Source organism: Taudactylus pleione, unplaced genomic scaffold, assembly GCF_031769625.1.
Source record: "Taudactylus pleione unplaced genomic scaffold, aTauple2 ptg000077l, whole genome shotgun sequence".
In the NCBI taxonomy this organism is placed as follows: Eukaryota; Metazoa; Chordata; class Amphibia; order Anura; family Myobatrachidae; genus Taudactylus; species Taudactylus pleione.
This window is the reverse complement of record NW_028284479.1, coordinates 342060-358847: the sequence shown is the minus strand read 5'-3', so window position 1 is coordinate 358847 and position 16788 is coordinate 342060. Positions and strand designations below refer to the sequence as shown.

Genomic DNA, 16788 nt, shown 5'->3' with positions numbered 1-16788 from the left:
TTTGCAGGCAATTACAGCCTGAAGTCTGGAACGCATAGACATCACCAGACACTGGGTTTCATCCCTGATGATGCTCTGCCAGGCCTCTACTGCAAATGTCTTCAGTTCCTGCTTGTGCTTGGGGCATTTTCCCTTCAGTTTTGTCTTCATCAAGTGAAATGCATGCTCAATCGGATTCAGGTCAGGGGATTGGCCATTGCATAACATTCCACTTTTTAGCCTTAAAAAACTCTTTGGTTGCTTTTGCAGTATGCTTCGGGTCATTGTCCATCTGCACTGTGAAGCGCCGTCCAATGAGTTCTGAAGTATTTGACTGAATATGAGCATATAATATTGCCTTAAACACTTCAGAATTCATTCTGCTGCTTTTGTCAGCAGTCACATCATCAATAAATACAAGGGAACCAGTTCCATTGGCAGCCATACATGCCCACGCCATGACACTACCACCACCATGCTTCACTGATGAGGTGATATGTTTTGGATCATGAGCAGTTCCTTTCCTTCTCTTCTCTTCCCATCACTCTGGTACAAGTTGATCTTTGTCTCATCTGTCCTTAGGATGTTGTTCCAGAACTGTAATGGCTTTTTTAGATGTTGTTTGGCAAACTCTAATCTGGTCTTCCTGTTTTTGTGGCTCACCAATGGTTTGCATCTTGTGGTGAACCCTCTATATTCACTCTTATGAACTCTTCTCTTCATTGTTGACTTTGACACATATACATCTACCTCCTGGAGAGTGTTCTTGATTTGGCCAACTGTCGTGAAGGGGTTTTTCTTCACCAGAGAAATAATTATTTTGTCATCCACCACAGTTGTTTTCCATGGTCTTCCGGGTCTTTTGGTGTTGCTGAGCTCTCCGGTGCGTTCTTTCTTTTTAAGAATGTTCTAAGCAGTTGATTTGGCCACACCTAATGTTTTTGCTATCTCTCTGATGGGTTTGTTTTGATTTTTCAGCCTAATGATGGCTTGTTCACTGATAGTGACAGCTCTTTGGATCTCATATTGACAGTCGACAGCAACTGATTCCAAATGCAAATGTCACACCTAGAATTAACTCCAGACCTTTTACCTGCTTAATTGATAATGAAATAACGAGGGAATAGCCACACCTGTCTATGAAATAGCTTTTGAGTTGATAGTCCCATTACTTTTGGCCCCTTAAAAAGTGGGAGGCACATATTGAAACTGTTGTAATTCCTACACCGTTCACCTGATTTGGATGTAATTACCCTCAAATTAAATCTGAAAGTCTGCAGTTAAAGCACATCTTGTTTGTTTCATTTCAAAACCATTGTGGTGGTGAATAGAGGCCAAAATCTGAAAATTCTGTCAATGTCCCAATATTTATGGACCTGACTGTATATTGTATGCATATGCACATATGTGTGTGTATATATATATATATATATATATATATACACATATAGATTTACACATATACATACACACATATATATATATATATATATATATTTACACACATACACACACACAGGTATACACACATACATTTAAACTGTGTGTGTGTGTGTGTGTGTATATATATATATAATTATATATATATATATATATATACTTTTACATACAGTATATATATATATATACTTTTACATACAGTATATACAATATATATATATATATATATATACACAAATACATTTAATCTGTATAATATATACACAAATACATTTAATCTATGTGTGTGTATATCAAGCAACGTTTCAGTGCACATTTATTAGCACTGTCATCAGGCTATCATGCTAATAGAAATGCACTATGCCGGTATTGTGATCAGTGGCGTAACTAGGGGGGGTCGGGCAGGGTGCGTGCCCTGGGCGGCGTGGGACCGGCAGCGCAGGGGGGCGCCGCCAGCCATGGTCCGGCCCGCCCTAGTTAACCACCAGTGTAGCGCCGACCGCAATGAGTGCGGTCAGCGCTACACATTTACACAGGACCAGTGCTAGGCTTCCAGCGCCGGTCCTGTGCTGCACACCTGAGCCCGTTCCCTCCCCCTGAGCGCTTGCCCAATAGCGCCAGGAGGCGGGCTCAGGCTGTGCATAACACACGCATCGCCGCCAGCGCTGGCGGCGATGCGTGTGTTAAACAGCAGCCAATGAGAGTCAGTAGACTCTCATTGACTGCTGCAGCACCCACTGTAAGAGCTCCTGCAGTGGGTAATGGGACAGACGTCATGACGTCATGACGTCTGTCCCATTATGCTGAGCGCGCCAGCCCAGGAGGACTGGCGGGCAGCGGCGGGAGCGGCGTCGCGGACTGGAGGAACAGCAGCAGTGTGGATTCAGGTAAGTATGTTTTTATATATATATTTTTAAAAACCTGTCAGCACTACTGGGGGCACAACGGGGGTGGCTACCACTGGGGGGACCTCTACTGGGGTGGGGGCACAATGGGGGGGGCTACTACTGGGGGCACCATTATTAGGAGGACCTCTACTGGGGAGGGCTATTACTGGGGGCACCATTATTCGGAGGACCTCTACTGGGGGGGCTATTACTGGGGGCACCATTATTAGGAGGACCTCTACTGGGGGGGGCTATTACTGGGGGCACCATTATTGGGAGGACCTCTACTGGGGGGGCTATTACAGGGGGCACTCAATATGGAGGGGGAACCTCAACTGGGGACCACTACTTGGGGGGGGGACTTCTAATGGGGGCATTATAAAAGGGGCCTACTACTAGGGGCACTGCACTGGGGGGACCACAACTGGGGGCAATAACAGGAAGGACCACTACAGGGACCACTGGATAGGGGGGGTCACTACTGGGAGCCTGCATCAGGGGGACCACTACTGGGGGAACTGCATGGGAGGGGGGGTCTACTGCTGGGGGCACTATATAAGGGGCTTACTGCTAGGGGCACTGCAGGGACCACTACAGGGAGCACTAGATAGGGGGATCACTACTGGGTGCCTGCATAAGGGGGACCACTACTGGGAAACCTGCATGGGGGGGGACTACTGCTGGGGGCACTATATAAAGGGCACTGCATAGGGGGGGACTACTACTGGGGGCACTATATAAAGGGCACTGCATAAGGGGATACCACTACTGGGTGCACTGCATTGTGGGGACTGCTACTGGGGGCACTGCATAAGGGGGAACACTACATAGGGCACTGCATTTGGGGGGACCACTACTGGGGGCACTGAGTAAGGGGAACTAATTGGGGGCTGTATAAGGGGGACCACTACAGGGGATACTGTATAAGGGGCACTACTATGGGCCTGCATAAGAGGGACCACAACTGCATACTGGGGGTACTGTATAAGGGGTACTACTGGGGTTAAGGTGCATATGGATAGGAATGTTCAGCGTGAAAATAAAGGGGTGCATCATGTTGACACGCCCCATTTTTAAGTGACCACGCCCATTTTTTTCCCGCACTTTGGTGCGCGCACATATTGGGGTGGTGGGGGGGGGGGCTCCCTTTTCAAATTTGCCCTGGGCTCCAAATACCCTAGTTACACCACTGATTGTGATTCTTTCAAAGCACCTTGAGTGCTGCACCTTTGGGAGTTTATGTGAGTTATAGTGCTGGCACCCGGCCACATTGCTACATTACCTGGACAGCTGGACCCTGCATATTTCTTATATAATGCTGGTTGTTACATTTCTACATTTTTTTTTCTATAACATTGCCCACATATTTACTTTGATTTTATTGATTGGGGCCCCTACAAGTTTGTTGCCCAGGGGTCCCCACAGACCTTAATCCGGCCCTAGGTATGGAAGCCATGTTCCCGGTGACCTGCACATGCACAGCAGACTCTGGCACAAAGCCAGAGTCTACAACTCTGTCGGAGAGGAGGAGGCCCGCACAGTGGCTGCACATGGGCCCCCTCCTCTCCCCTGCTACATAAGTTACACTGGGCAGAATAGGTAATGCCTGGACGAAATGACACATGATGGTGGAGCTACAAAAAAATAAAGTGAGATACACAATTCTTACAAAATCATCAGATGCATGCATTGTTCTTCCTAACCACGACAGGCATCTTGAGTGTACTACATAGGTTATGGTGGGCAGGATGAGCAATTTGCAGAAGTGTAATATACAAAAATGTCAGAAAACAGGAAAGCACCAGGCAAGGGGGCAGAGGAGGAGGATTGCATGATGGAATAGTATGGAGAGATATGGAAAGCAGACAGTATATCGCAGGCAGACATACATGGTTACAACATATTAATAACAAAGTTGACTTACTGCAAATCAGGTAAGGACAGATTGCAATAGTAATAATACATAATGTTACGCAATAATGGGTAGAATTACCAGGTACAGTTGCAAGAGGGTGGTTATAGTAGTATTCATGAGGAGCAATGCTTGAGAAATGGTTTAATTTGAGGTTAGAGCGTAGGCAGGGTGCACTCCACCCCCTCCACTAGGCGTTAGTAACTTAATGGAGCAGGATTATGGATGCACTTGGGTGCTTGGTTGACTTCTAGGAAAACTACACCAATATTAGCCCTCCTGCCAATCAATGTGGGTAGTCCTGATACACCCCTGTCCCCTCCCTTTATAAAGGGGCCATGTTCTGTAGGTGCTCCAGACGGGCACACTGCAATCTGTGCAGCCGACCAGGCATCCTCAGGTCAACGCAGGTGTTGTAGGTAGGTCCCCTAAGCCTCTGGGCCCCTTAGTAATGGCATCCGCTGCACCCACTAGAGATTTGCCCAGGTCTCTGTCTATGTAATATGCAGAGCTAGTCTGATATACTGAAATATATATGGTGCTCATTCTATTTGGCAGAGCCTTATCTGGTCCCTAGTCTATTATTCAGAGCCTTATTTGTTGTCCAGTATAATATTGCAGAGTCATATCATGTGACCTTTGTAATATCCAGTGTCTCATCTGGTGGAAACCTAATATACGGAGTAATATTTGGTGCCTGTTCTAATATGCAAAGATAAATCAAGTATGGCTACAGATCTTATCCTCAACCTGTAAAAAGTGTCACCTGTTTCTATTAAAGAATATCATCACCCAAAATATTTTTTTGAGTGGAATTTTGTGAGATTATAAATAAAACTCAATTTACTGTGCTCCCCTGATCCTCCTGTCCCATGTCTCTCACATTACCTGTATCAGGTCTATATAGAGACCCTCCCATCTGCTCCATACAGGTTAGTATTGTCAGGATCAATCCCTGTGAGCCTCCAATATACTATAGATGAATGAAAGGCTCATAGGTTTGAATGCTGACAAAATATTGACCTAAGTAGGAGAGAGGCGCTTAGACCATTACAGGCATCATTTAACTGGCCTGGGAATACAAGTATGTGAGATTTACTTTTATCCATTTTACTTAATTTCAGGTGGAATTATGCTTTTACACGGTGAAAGTAAAATGTGCTTTGCAATAATGAGTATCTATATATGTTATTTTGCAGAGCAAATGTGGTGACTGTTCAATGGTTTCTGCTTGTGGCCAGAATATGAAGCCTCAGGTAAGTGTGCAGAACATTACATGACTCTAATTAAAATAGTAAGAACTCCGGAATAATAATAGAAAAGTCCAATGACAGGAAAGTAAGATACCAGTTTTATGTGGAGTATAGCTATGGTTCCCCAGGCATTGGCGTGAGCACAGATAAGTGAGGTTTAGATGGTACCTTACAGTTGAGACGGCAGCTCCTGTAGATCTTCCTTCTTCTCTGGCAATGACTCCACGGTCTTATCCTCCTCAGGATATAGCAGAAGGTTAGTCCCATACACACAGTACAATGGTATATCATGACAGCCTTGATATATACAATAATCTAGTAGATTTATTGAACAGGTTGTAAAAAGACATGATTCCTGGAGAGGTCATAATGGAGAGAATAATAATCACTAGACAAATGACAGTCAGTTAAACATTAAACACAAACAAAATATGACAGATACAAGACAGTTGTTAGCATTACGGTAGTAAATAGGCAATAATTCTCTAATAGTTAAATAGACTTCTTTATCCTAACTGCTGCAGCACCTCTACTGCTATAACTATAGAAAATATAGTCTAAATTACTTCAATACACTATACTCTAAGCACGTGAAAAACCTTCTCAATAATACATATATGAAGAATTAGCAAAACCGATTATTACTCAGTAGACTAGCAAAACCCCAGACTGATTAGTCAATTACTTTAAACGTGAATACAAAGTTCTTTCGTTGGAGTCATCTATTTTCTAGGTGGTCACTGTCCTATAAGGTGCATATACATGCAATCCACAATAGGCAAAGGTAACAGAATTAGCATCTAGTGCTGGTCTTTCTTGATTTCAGAGAACAATAGCTTACATAATATTAATACTGCCACTGTAGTAGCACAGTTATCTGCAGCACTCAATAGTATCAGTAGCTCAGTCCCAAGTGCACTCTTAGGGGCTGATTCACTACCATACACAACTGCGATTATGCACGCTATCGGCCAATTATTTTGCACTGCCCATTATTTATTATTATTTCGCACTGCACTGCACATGCAGTGCTCGAACCGGCCGCTGCGATCAGGACTGCGATCAGGGGGTGTAGACCCATCGCAGAGTGATTGACAGGAAGTGCCGTTTGAGGGTGGAGATGGGGGGTGGTCGGGGAAACACAGGCGTGCCAGTGTGTTTACGTGCCATTGCAGGGGTGTGCATATATTAGCCACTGCAATGCCATACGCAGTGTGAGGTGTCATAACTTGCATGGTATCTAGCAATTTCTGTGTAAGGTCTGGGCTTGTGCAACTGTGCGTGAGGCTGTGATTGTACTCGATTGTACTGATGGTTTGCAGTTTTCCTAAACAGTACGTATGTGTGCTGAGTAAAGTGGGTGTCCCTGTGCAGTGCTGCAAGGGCTTTGTGATTGCAATGTATTAGCAATGGATTAGCATACTATCACAGTTAAACTGCGTGAGTAATCGCTATTGCATACGCAGTTGAGTACAGTAGTGAATCAGCCCCTTAATCAGCTCTAATATCAATCTTTCTCAACAAATGGCTTCCTCTCCCTCTATAATAATAGACTCAGTCCACTGGTTCAACGGTAGCTCAATAAGCACATATATCACGCTATCAGTGTGTGTGTTTGTGTGTATGTGTATATCTGTATGTATATGTGTGTGTGTGTGTATATATATATATATATATATATTTATTTAAAGTTCACTCTCTTGCAGGTATTAGAGTTAGTCAATGCTGCAATGGACATCTCCCTTTATTAGTTAACTCACACAGCCTTATGTCTGCTGATACTTCCAGCACTGACACGTTGCCTCTCCGGATCTCTTAGACGCACTACAGGCGCTTCTTCTGCAGTCCCCAGCACTTTATCAAAGGGTATTCAGTGGTCCTGGTACTTGTTACCATCTCAGCATTGGCACTCTCCCAGTCTTGGCTCACTGTCCTGTAGCACGTCGCCCCACTCTCCAGCTCAGCTCCTTGGCGTCTGCCTCTCTGTACTGTGCATGTGCAAACCAAAAATCCCTTTCTTATGTCAGCTTGTCCTTTTCTGGTGCTCTGTGGCTCCACCTAATGGCAGCTTCCCACATTACAGTGTACATTGGCTCTTATTACAGCCTGGGGTATACCCATTTCAACATGGTAACCTGCTGCCACATCTATATAAATTACATTTGTTATTTTAATTTTTGCAGCCCAGCATTAAAAAGGCTTGCATTTACACAAAGTACAGCTTGGGAAAGAGATTCATCTTCATTGGCTGCCAGATCAGCTGTGCTAACACCATAATTGTAAGTATGCTTTTATATCTTTGTATATACTTTATACTATACATTTTATACCTATACCAGTGATGTCACTGATGGTTAGTTGTCTTCATTCTCCTGCAAAGAGTACTCTAAAACAGACTAGCTGCCTCTACTGCAGCACTGCTCACTAGGGGAATGCAGTGATAGGGGCCCATACTTAGGGGGTGTGGCCATCCTTCAGAGGGGGTGTGGCCAGCCTCCACAGAGACTTGGCTAGCTATTAGAGAGTGCATGGACTGGGCCCCTTTAAAAATGTATATATAGTAAATACTGCTGGTGCATGCATGATAATGTACCAGATTAATAACAGCAATGCATTGTAGAAAATACACCATAGTCCTGTGCAGTATAATGTAACATATGGATAGTTCAGGAGAACCTAATCCCTAGAGGAGGGGATGGACACTCAGGCAGTGGGGCCCACCATGGGATTGCCCTGTACCCTAACAGGCCGACCCTGTATGTATGTATGTGTGTGTGTATGTGTATATAGTATATATATATATATATATATAAACTATATACACACGTGCGAATATTAATGATGTTTGCACGTGATATATTAATAATATTAGGACACGATAATTAATAAATATTCCACTTCGGGGCACCATATTAATGTATATATAAATACATACAGTATATATATCCCTTAAACAGCTCCCCCCCTCACTCAGAACTTTCCCCTCATATAGCTCTCCCCTCCTCACACAGATCCCACCCTCTCAGAGCTCTCCCTTCCTCATACAGACCCCCCACTCACACAGCTCTCTCCACTCACTCAGATCCCCAATGCATCTTTAGCAACAAACCTTACACAGACCCTCCCACACATACAGCTCTCCCCAATCAGATCACCCCCTCACACACATAGTGCTCCACCCATACAGATCCCCCCTAACACAAATCTCCACACTCATTCAAAACTTCCCACACAGCCCCCCCCTCACTCAGCTCCCCCCTCACACACACAGTGCTTCACCCACACATAGATCCCTTCTTTCCGTAATACTATCACAGAGCTCACCTAGCCATGGGGGGATTACATGCTGATTCTTCAACACATTGAGAGAACAGTGTCTCCTACCTGGAGGGTGGTGTGGGCGTGGTGGGGGTAGCGAATGCCGCTCCGCACACACACGCCCTCTGCCTGGAAGCACTGATATCTGAATGTGTTTCAGGCTCTCCAGTTGTTCCCTACGACCACCCACCCCCTCCTCCCGCGCTTCAGGCGACAGAATCAGATAGACAATTATGGTATGTGCTCACAAATTTGTGGTCAGCACATACCTCCGGAGGGTGGAGGTGCCCCTTCAGGTCTGGTGCCCGGTGGCGAGCGCCTCTATTCTCTCCCATAGTTCCACCCCTGCTTTGGAGTAAATACAATTGTTACTGTCAGGATTATCATTTGGAGGATTACAAATGGCCATATGGATTTTACTTCACCTTCAAATTACTCTAATTTACTGGCTTGTACATTTCCTCCTGCAAAATGTACTTAATGCATTGCTTCTCCTTCCCAGATACTTTATATTCTTTTTAGTCATGCATTTATATCAGCAGCCAGGCTTTTTTATGCTTTTGCCCTGGGATATGGCACAACACTGCTCTATAAATAGAGAGAGCAGAGCATGGTGGCTTCATACCCCAGGCTTTGAAATAAATACATTTGCCTGACTAAATAAATACACCTATTAACTAGTATGTGTCAATTAAACTAAGATAATTGACATGACCCTGTAATGTATCTACTTTTGATGAGGAAATATTGGCTAAAGAAGACATAATTTTATTATAACTATGTTCATGCATTTTAAATCTTCTGGAGAAACGTCATGCTGGACTCCGCTACAGAATTGGACATTGTAAAACTTTATAAATCGCCCAATGACATGTGAACCTTATCAGAATAGGCAGTGTCATTGAAAGCTATGCAACCTCTTCTTTGCCCGTTAGTCCCTTAATGAACGCAGGCCTGCACTGATATGGGTTATCATGTTAATGCTTTAATGTAGAAAGTTTGTCTATCATTTACCATAAAAGAGGAAGCTTCAGATATCCTGGAATTGCCACTTGCTTTATAAGACTTGCTAATCGTGTTATTTTTCTGTGTGCAGACAAGAGAATGCTGTTCAGGCTTCTTTGGTCAGCAGTGCCTATCCTGTCCTGGGAAAGCTGGGAACCCTTGTTTTGGAAATGGAATATGCTTGGATGGTGTTAATGGCACTGGAGTTTGCCAGTGTGAAGAAGGGTTCGTTGGGACTGCTTGTGAAAGTTGTGCTAATGGGAAATACGGTACTCGCTGTGGTCAAGGTACCCATTTTTGTTTACACACCAAAAATAATCAGTGGTCTATGTGCTAAGTGAAATTTGAAGTAAGTCTTTCCTCCATACTCGTTGCCTCCTCAGACTGTCTGCTGGCAGAGTACTTGCCGAATAAGTCAGGGCACAAATGCAATTCTGGACTTTATTTTGTGAACAGGAACTTTATTAGTGTGATCAGGAGCACCCTGTTTGGTTATTGAGATGTTGGACATTTTTCAGTGCTATCTTGAATGAGTCCACTGTTACCATGTGCACTGTTTAGCTTTTTATTTTTGATTAATCTGTCTGTTTTTAACAATTTTTGCCGGAAACGGTTTTCCATATTGGATATACTGTACATTTGCACATAGGTTGAACTTGCTTCTCTAATAACAATATGCATTTACCTATATAAGCTGTGTGCTGTTTTTTTTTTTTGCTTTTGTCATACTGCTTTGAATACCTTGCAGCAATATAGACGGTAAGGTTGGTTATTCACTATAGGGGACATTGGGCCTGATTCAGACCCAGTCGCAAGGCTGCATTCACACGCAGTCAAAGTGTGCAAATCCCACGATCGTTAGCAAGACATTAGCACGCCTATGTTTTGCCGTGCGATCGCGGTATGAAATTAGACGCCCACCAACCTGACACAAGACGCCCACTTTCCCTTAGTAATATACGTCATCTCCAGGAAGTGTATTAAACAATCGATAACATCGGCTGACATCAGACCCATGCACACCACTTGTTGCTGACCATACTCTACCGCAAGCACTGCGAGTGCTGCTGTGTTTAACGCAGCCATGTGACGTGTATGCTGACGATGCGTCTTAATTATGCACTCCCCTGAAATGGCGTCCCAACGCACAGACACGCCTGCGTTCGCACCACCACACCCCCATTACCATCGACCACCCCCTGTCACCACCCACAAATGGCACGTCCTGTCACTCATGCTTGCGGAGCGTCTGTGTACTGGGTGCGATCGCTTCCCGATCGCATTGACTGATTCATGCATGCGCACTGCATCTTTTACACATGCGCAGATGTCAAATATCGGCAGGCTACGTGTGAACGCAGCCTTGCGACCAGGTCTGAATCAGGCTCTTTGTCCTATGTTGGAGTGAGCACTAACTGTGGTAAAATTGGCCATTTGCTAGTTTATCACTAAGGATCCTGCAAGTCATGTTGTTACTGTAGTTGTCATGGGAAGCAGGCCCTCGGGAAGAGCTGAGACTCCATAAAGTGACACTCTACCTCATATGGAACAATAAAGTCCAACTTAAGCAGTGTGTATATATATATATATATATATATATATATATGTGTGTGTGTACAATATTGTGTTCTTAATGTAATACATATTATGTATTTGTGTCCAGAATGCCTTTGTGTCAATGGAAAATGCAGTGAAGGGATAACTGGTGACGGATCGTGTCAGTGTGCTGTTGGCTGGAGAGGAGTAAGATGTGACATTGGTAAGCTCATTATGCAGCGTCCTCGTAACATGAAGATGTGAAGAACATGTATCGTTTGCAGCTACAGAGAAACTGAAGGCTTCTATCAAATTGATGTGAATTGTGTGTATTCATTCATTGTATTTAGCATCAGGTAGTGCAGTAATCTCACTCTCACCACTGTAATTACTAAATTGTTTTCAGGATTGTCTTTGATGTCTCTGCAGTTCACGCCAACTAATATTTGTATTGAAAATACACTTAAAATAAAAAATATTACACAGGCGCTAAATGTAAAAAACGCCAGTTCAGATGTGTCAGTAAGCCAATATGTCAGACATACCTTTTACCTTTGCCGTATAATGAAAATGTTTGATTTTGTTTCATTTTTATTTTTCAGTGATTAAAGAAGATAAGTGCAACAAAAACTGCCACACTAGTGCAAAGTAGGTATTCTTGCCTCCCTAGTGCACATCCTAATTTATGGTTTATGAATGAGGGTCTGTCTGTGGATTGTTTAAAAAGCAGGGACAGACAAGTGACTCTCCATGTCACCCAGCAATTGTTTGTCTAATGCAGATCATCCCTGTTATTGTTTATCAAAGATACCTACTAGGTTGAAAGTAAGTGTACAGTACTAGGATGATTTCCAGCCCATTTTATGTAAGTATACAGTACTAGGATGATTTCCAGCCCCTTTTATGTAAGTGTACAGTACTAGGATGATTTCCAGCCCCTTTTATGTAAGTGTACAGTACTAGGATGATTTCCAGCCCCTTTTATGTAAGTGTACAGTACTAGGATGATTTCCAGCCCCTTTTATGTACGTGTACAGTACTAGGATGATTTCCAGCCCCTTTTATGTAAGTGTACAGTACTAGGATGATTTCCAGCCCTTTTTATGTAAGTGCACAGTACTAGGATGATTTCCAACCCATTTTATGTAAGTGCACAGTACTAGGATGATTTCCAACCCATTTTATGTAAGTGTACAGTACTAGGATGATTTCCAGCCCCTTTTATGTAAGTGTACAGTACTAGGATGATATTCAGCCCCTTTTATGTAAGTCTACAGTACTAGGATGTTTTCCCACCCCTTTTATGTAAGTGTACAGTACTAGGATGATTTCCAGCCCCTTTTATGTAAGTGTACAGTACTAGGATGATTTCCAGCCCCTTTTATGTAAGTGTACAGTACTAGGATGATTTCCAGCCCATTTTATGTAAGTGTACAGTACTAGGATGATTTCCAGCCCATTGTATGTAAGTGTACAGTACTAGGATGATTTCCAGACCCTTTTATGTAAGTGTACAGTACTAGGATGATTTCCAGCCCATTTTATGTAAGTGTACAGTACTAGGATGATTTCCAGCCCCTTTTATGTAAGTGTACAGTACTAGGATGATTTCCAGCCCCTTTTATGTAAGTGTACAGTACTAGGATGATTCCCAGCCCCTTTTATGTACGTGTACAGTACTAGGATGATTTCCAGACCATTTTATGTAAGTGTACAGTACTAGGATGATTTCCAGCCCCTTTTATGTAAGTGTACAGTACTAGGATGATTTCCAGCCCATTTTATGTAAGTGTACAGTACTAGGATGATTTGCAGCCCCTTTTATGTAAGTGTACAGTACTAGGATGATTTCCAGCCCCTGTGTGGGGTCCTGAGGACCGAGTTTGAGAACCACTGCTCTACTCTATGAAGCCACATATTCACCCAACCAGAAACCCTCTCTCCCTTGTAAATATTCACCAACCTGTAGTAACACATTCCCCCCCCCCCACACACACACACACACACTGTATTTCCCACACTCCATAGCAACATTTTCCTCTATTCTCTGTAGCAACACTTTTCCCACCACCCATAACACATTTCCTAACCCTCCATAGCGAGTAACTCTTCACGCCTCCTTCCATGGCAACACATTGCCTCACCCCTTGTAGCACCACCTTTCTTTCCATATATTCTCCCTCTCACCACTGTTCCTCCAGCCATTAGCAACACGTGCTCTCCCATCCACTTTAACAATCATTTATTCCCCTCCATCATCATTAGGAACACAGGGCCTGATTCAGACCCGCTCGCGAGCGTTGAGCGCTCGCAAGCAGGTCGATGTTGGCCCAGTGCGCATGAGCGAGACCCGCATAGCGACGGGCGAACCGTCACTCCGGGTCTCGTACCAAAGGGGGCATGCTGTCAATGTTGAGTGACAGCACGCCCCCTTTGGTGGGCGTGCCAGGGGCGTGGCTGCCCAGACGGAGGCGTTCCCATGGGAATGCCTACCGTCTGGGGCCGGCCCCACTGACATCACAAGTGATGTCAGTGGGAGTGCTTTCGGCTCTGTTAGAGCCGAAAGCACTCTAGGGCTTGCGGCAACGAGACCCTACCACAAGGGTCTCGTCGCAAGCCCGATGGTCGCGATGGTCTCGACCATCTTCCTGGCCGCTCGCTATAGCTGTGGGTGATCACCCACAGCTATACAAGTGGCCAGGAGGCCGCTCTAAAAATCAAGAAGGGCGGCCCTGATTCAGAGCGAGCGCTCTGTCAGAGCGTCCGGCTCTGAATCAGGTTCACAATCCCTTGCAGAAACATACAATTCTCCCCCATCTAGGAACACATAATTTGCCCACGTCCCCTACAGTTACACAAAAGAAACACCAATCATCATCAGTGTAGCATCATCATCTGCTACCCACCTCCAATTAATGCAGCTTTCTCAAGTGCATATGTATCCTTTCCCACATCTACATGTGCTCCTAATTGCGTGAACACATCCTTACCTTACACGACCTAAAGAACACTCCTGCCCACCTATCTAGGCTCAAGTAAGTGTAAGTGGCAGAATTATATAAATCTGCATGGGTTGCATATGCATGTGCCTACTGTTCTGGGCATTCGCTGAGTGAGTATTTGCAATATACACTATATCAAACAGGCATTATACTCCCTCAGCATCCATGCCATTGTGCACAATTTTGTCAGTCAACAAATTATATACCTTTTTATAGAGTGAAGATTGCAGTGCTTGTGAACATGAGCTATAAATGAGCAGCCACTAGCGTCTTTTGGTCTAGTTTTACAACGTGTTCTGCATCAGCCTGAAAAGCCATTATGGTATTTGTGCTAATCCAATCCAATATATAATGGAATAGAAGCAGGGGCGTGTCTATAATGGGTGCAGGTGCCCCTGGGTCCAGGGGAGCCCCACACTGCACACCCTGCACCCATAATATACTTATCTCTTCGGAGTCCCACGATGGCACGGGGGTCCAGCACTGTAAAAACATCTGGAAAATGGCCATTTTCCTGTCGTTTGAGCATGCACAATCCAGGGGAAATGGCCACCGCGGCCATTTTCCCGTTGTCCTGCGCATGCGCTATAGACTCTGGGCACACTCTAATACCCAGAGTCTATAACTCCGGCGCTGGCCGCGCACAACTCAGTTTGCTGCTGGCTGACGAACGGAGGAGGGAGCCCGTGACGGAGACTGCACATGGGCCCCCTCCTCACTAGAAACGTCCCTGAATAGAAGTGAAGTTCATTAAAAGTCTTTTGCTATCCAGCTACCAATTGTGTAAAGTAAATGCAGTTTGAAGTGTCATGTGTGTATTAAAATTTGGGAATACTTAGTTACTTTTTCATATAAGAATATCGATCGTTATTGAATTGAACAAGAAGCTAAAAGTATGTGTCACTTTGAACCAGAACTGTACAATATTGTAGGGTTACGTGCTCAGTTTGACTGATCTCTTAGCTCATTCATATTCTCTTCTGTTTCACTAGCTGTCTTGAAAAAGCAGATGCCACTGCTTACTGTCAGTGTGCTGCTGGATTTGAAGGAAATGGCACAATGTGTACAGGTAATATTTTCCATTTATAGTGTGAAACTTGTTCAAGTAAAATTCAACATGTTGAGAATTTCTGACTAATCTCGGATAAATCATTATAAAGTTCCTATATGGATGGATTTCTGAATGTGAATATACAAAGAACACAGTTATGATTTAATATTCTAACACAGTATATGATTTTTATTCATCTTTTTAATGTTTATTTTATATTTATATTCTGGTCGTTTAGTTTTGAAACCTACATATGTTTTACACACTTGCCATAGTAAATATATACTGTACTAGCTGAAGTACCCGGCGTTGTCCAGGTTTAAATCTTCAAGTTATTTAGTTGGGCATCCAAGACCAATTGCCACCCTCTCTGAAGTTTTCATCCAAATCCATCCAGTGAAAGGCCCAGAACAGGCTCCCTGGGTCAAAGTTCTGCCCAGCGGACACAAACCCCCTAGTATGTCTTCTGGGATCCAATGTTACCCATTTGAAGTTTTCGTCAAAATCCATCCAGTAGAAGGCACAGAAGAGGCTCCCCGGCTAGTGTAGTTATCTTACTCTCACCGCTGCAAATACTAAATTGTTTTCAGGATTGTCTTTGATGTCTCTGCCCAGTGCACACCAACAGGAGATCCGACCAGGACCCTATCCCCCATAAAACCTGGCCAGGATCCAACTAGACTACCTCGCAGTGGTTTCATCCCAATCGGTGCAGGGGTGTCCGAATGCATAACCGGACAGACAAAATAACAGACCAATGAATTTTATATACAAGATTGATTAGAACCATGTCATCATTGGCAGATCATGATGCAAATGGTAGCCTAACAACAACTAGACCACTAAAATAAGGGGAGCTGAATTCTCCTATGTTAGAAGCCACAATAACTTGCAGAATTTAATAGAATGTAGTTGTCCTAGGTTGGAAAGGTAAGCATCTATGATTGAATGTGAGCCAGATAAGGTGGCACATAATTGGTGGCTGCAGCTAACTAGGGCCAAATTAACAATGGAGTGGGTGGAGCTGCAGCTCCAGGTCCCCCATGAAAATAGGCCCACAGGAGACTGACAGACAGTGTTGGCAGGAAAAACCCTAATAATCTAATAAGCCTGCTGTGGCACACAGCACTGTACTTGCACTAGAGATGGACATCAAATTTTGATGGTTTAACACCATCAATGTTTTTCTTGTTGTGTTAGTATTTTTACTATTCGATGGCAGCTTTCCGATGGTAGCCGCCATCGGATGGTGTGGAAGTGATGGCCACTTGATGCTAAACAACTGAATTCAGCTGTATTTTAACATTGAGAACAGCTGTGGGTCGCTATTGTGCATGTGCAAACTTGATTTCTTTGCACATGTAGATACTGTACCATCGCAGTGTTTTTTCATCTAATTCTTTTG

General features: G+C 43.9%; 1 protein-coding gene across 1 annotated transcript in view; it reads left to right on the top strand.

Moving 5' to 3' along the window:
* STAB2 (stabilin 2) overlaps positions 1 to 16788 on the top strand; it is a 209063-nt gene that overhangs the window by 112594 nt on the left and 79681 nt on the right. Inside the window, exons 36-41 of the mRNA XM_088467854.1 lie at positions 5418 to 5474; positions 7655 to 7750; positions 9886 to 10081; positions 11458 to 11553; positions 11933 to 11978; positions 15325 to 15401. Of these exons, the coding sequence (XP_088323980.1) occupies positions 5418 to 5474; positions 7655 to 7750; positions 9886 to 10081; positions 11458 to 11553; positions 11933 to 11978; positions 15325 to 15401 (568 nt within the window). The remainder of the gene's footprint in view (positions 1 to 5417; positions 5475 to 7654; positions 7751 to 9885; positions 10082 to 11457; positions 11554 to 11932; positions 11979 to 15324; positions 15402 to 16788) is intronic.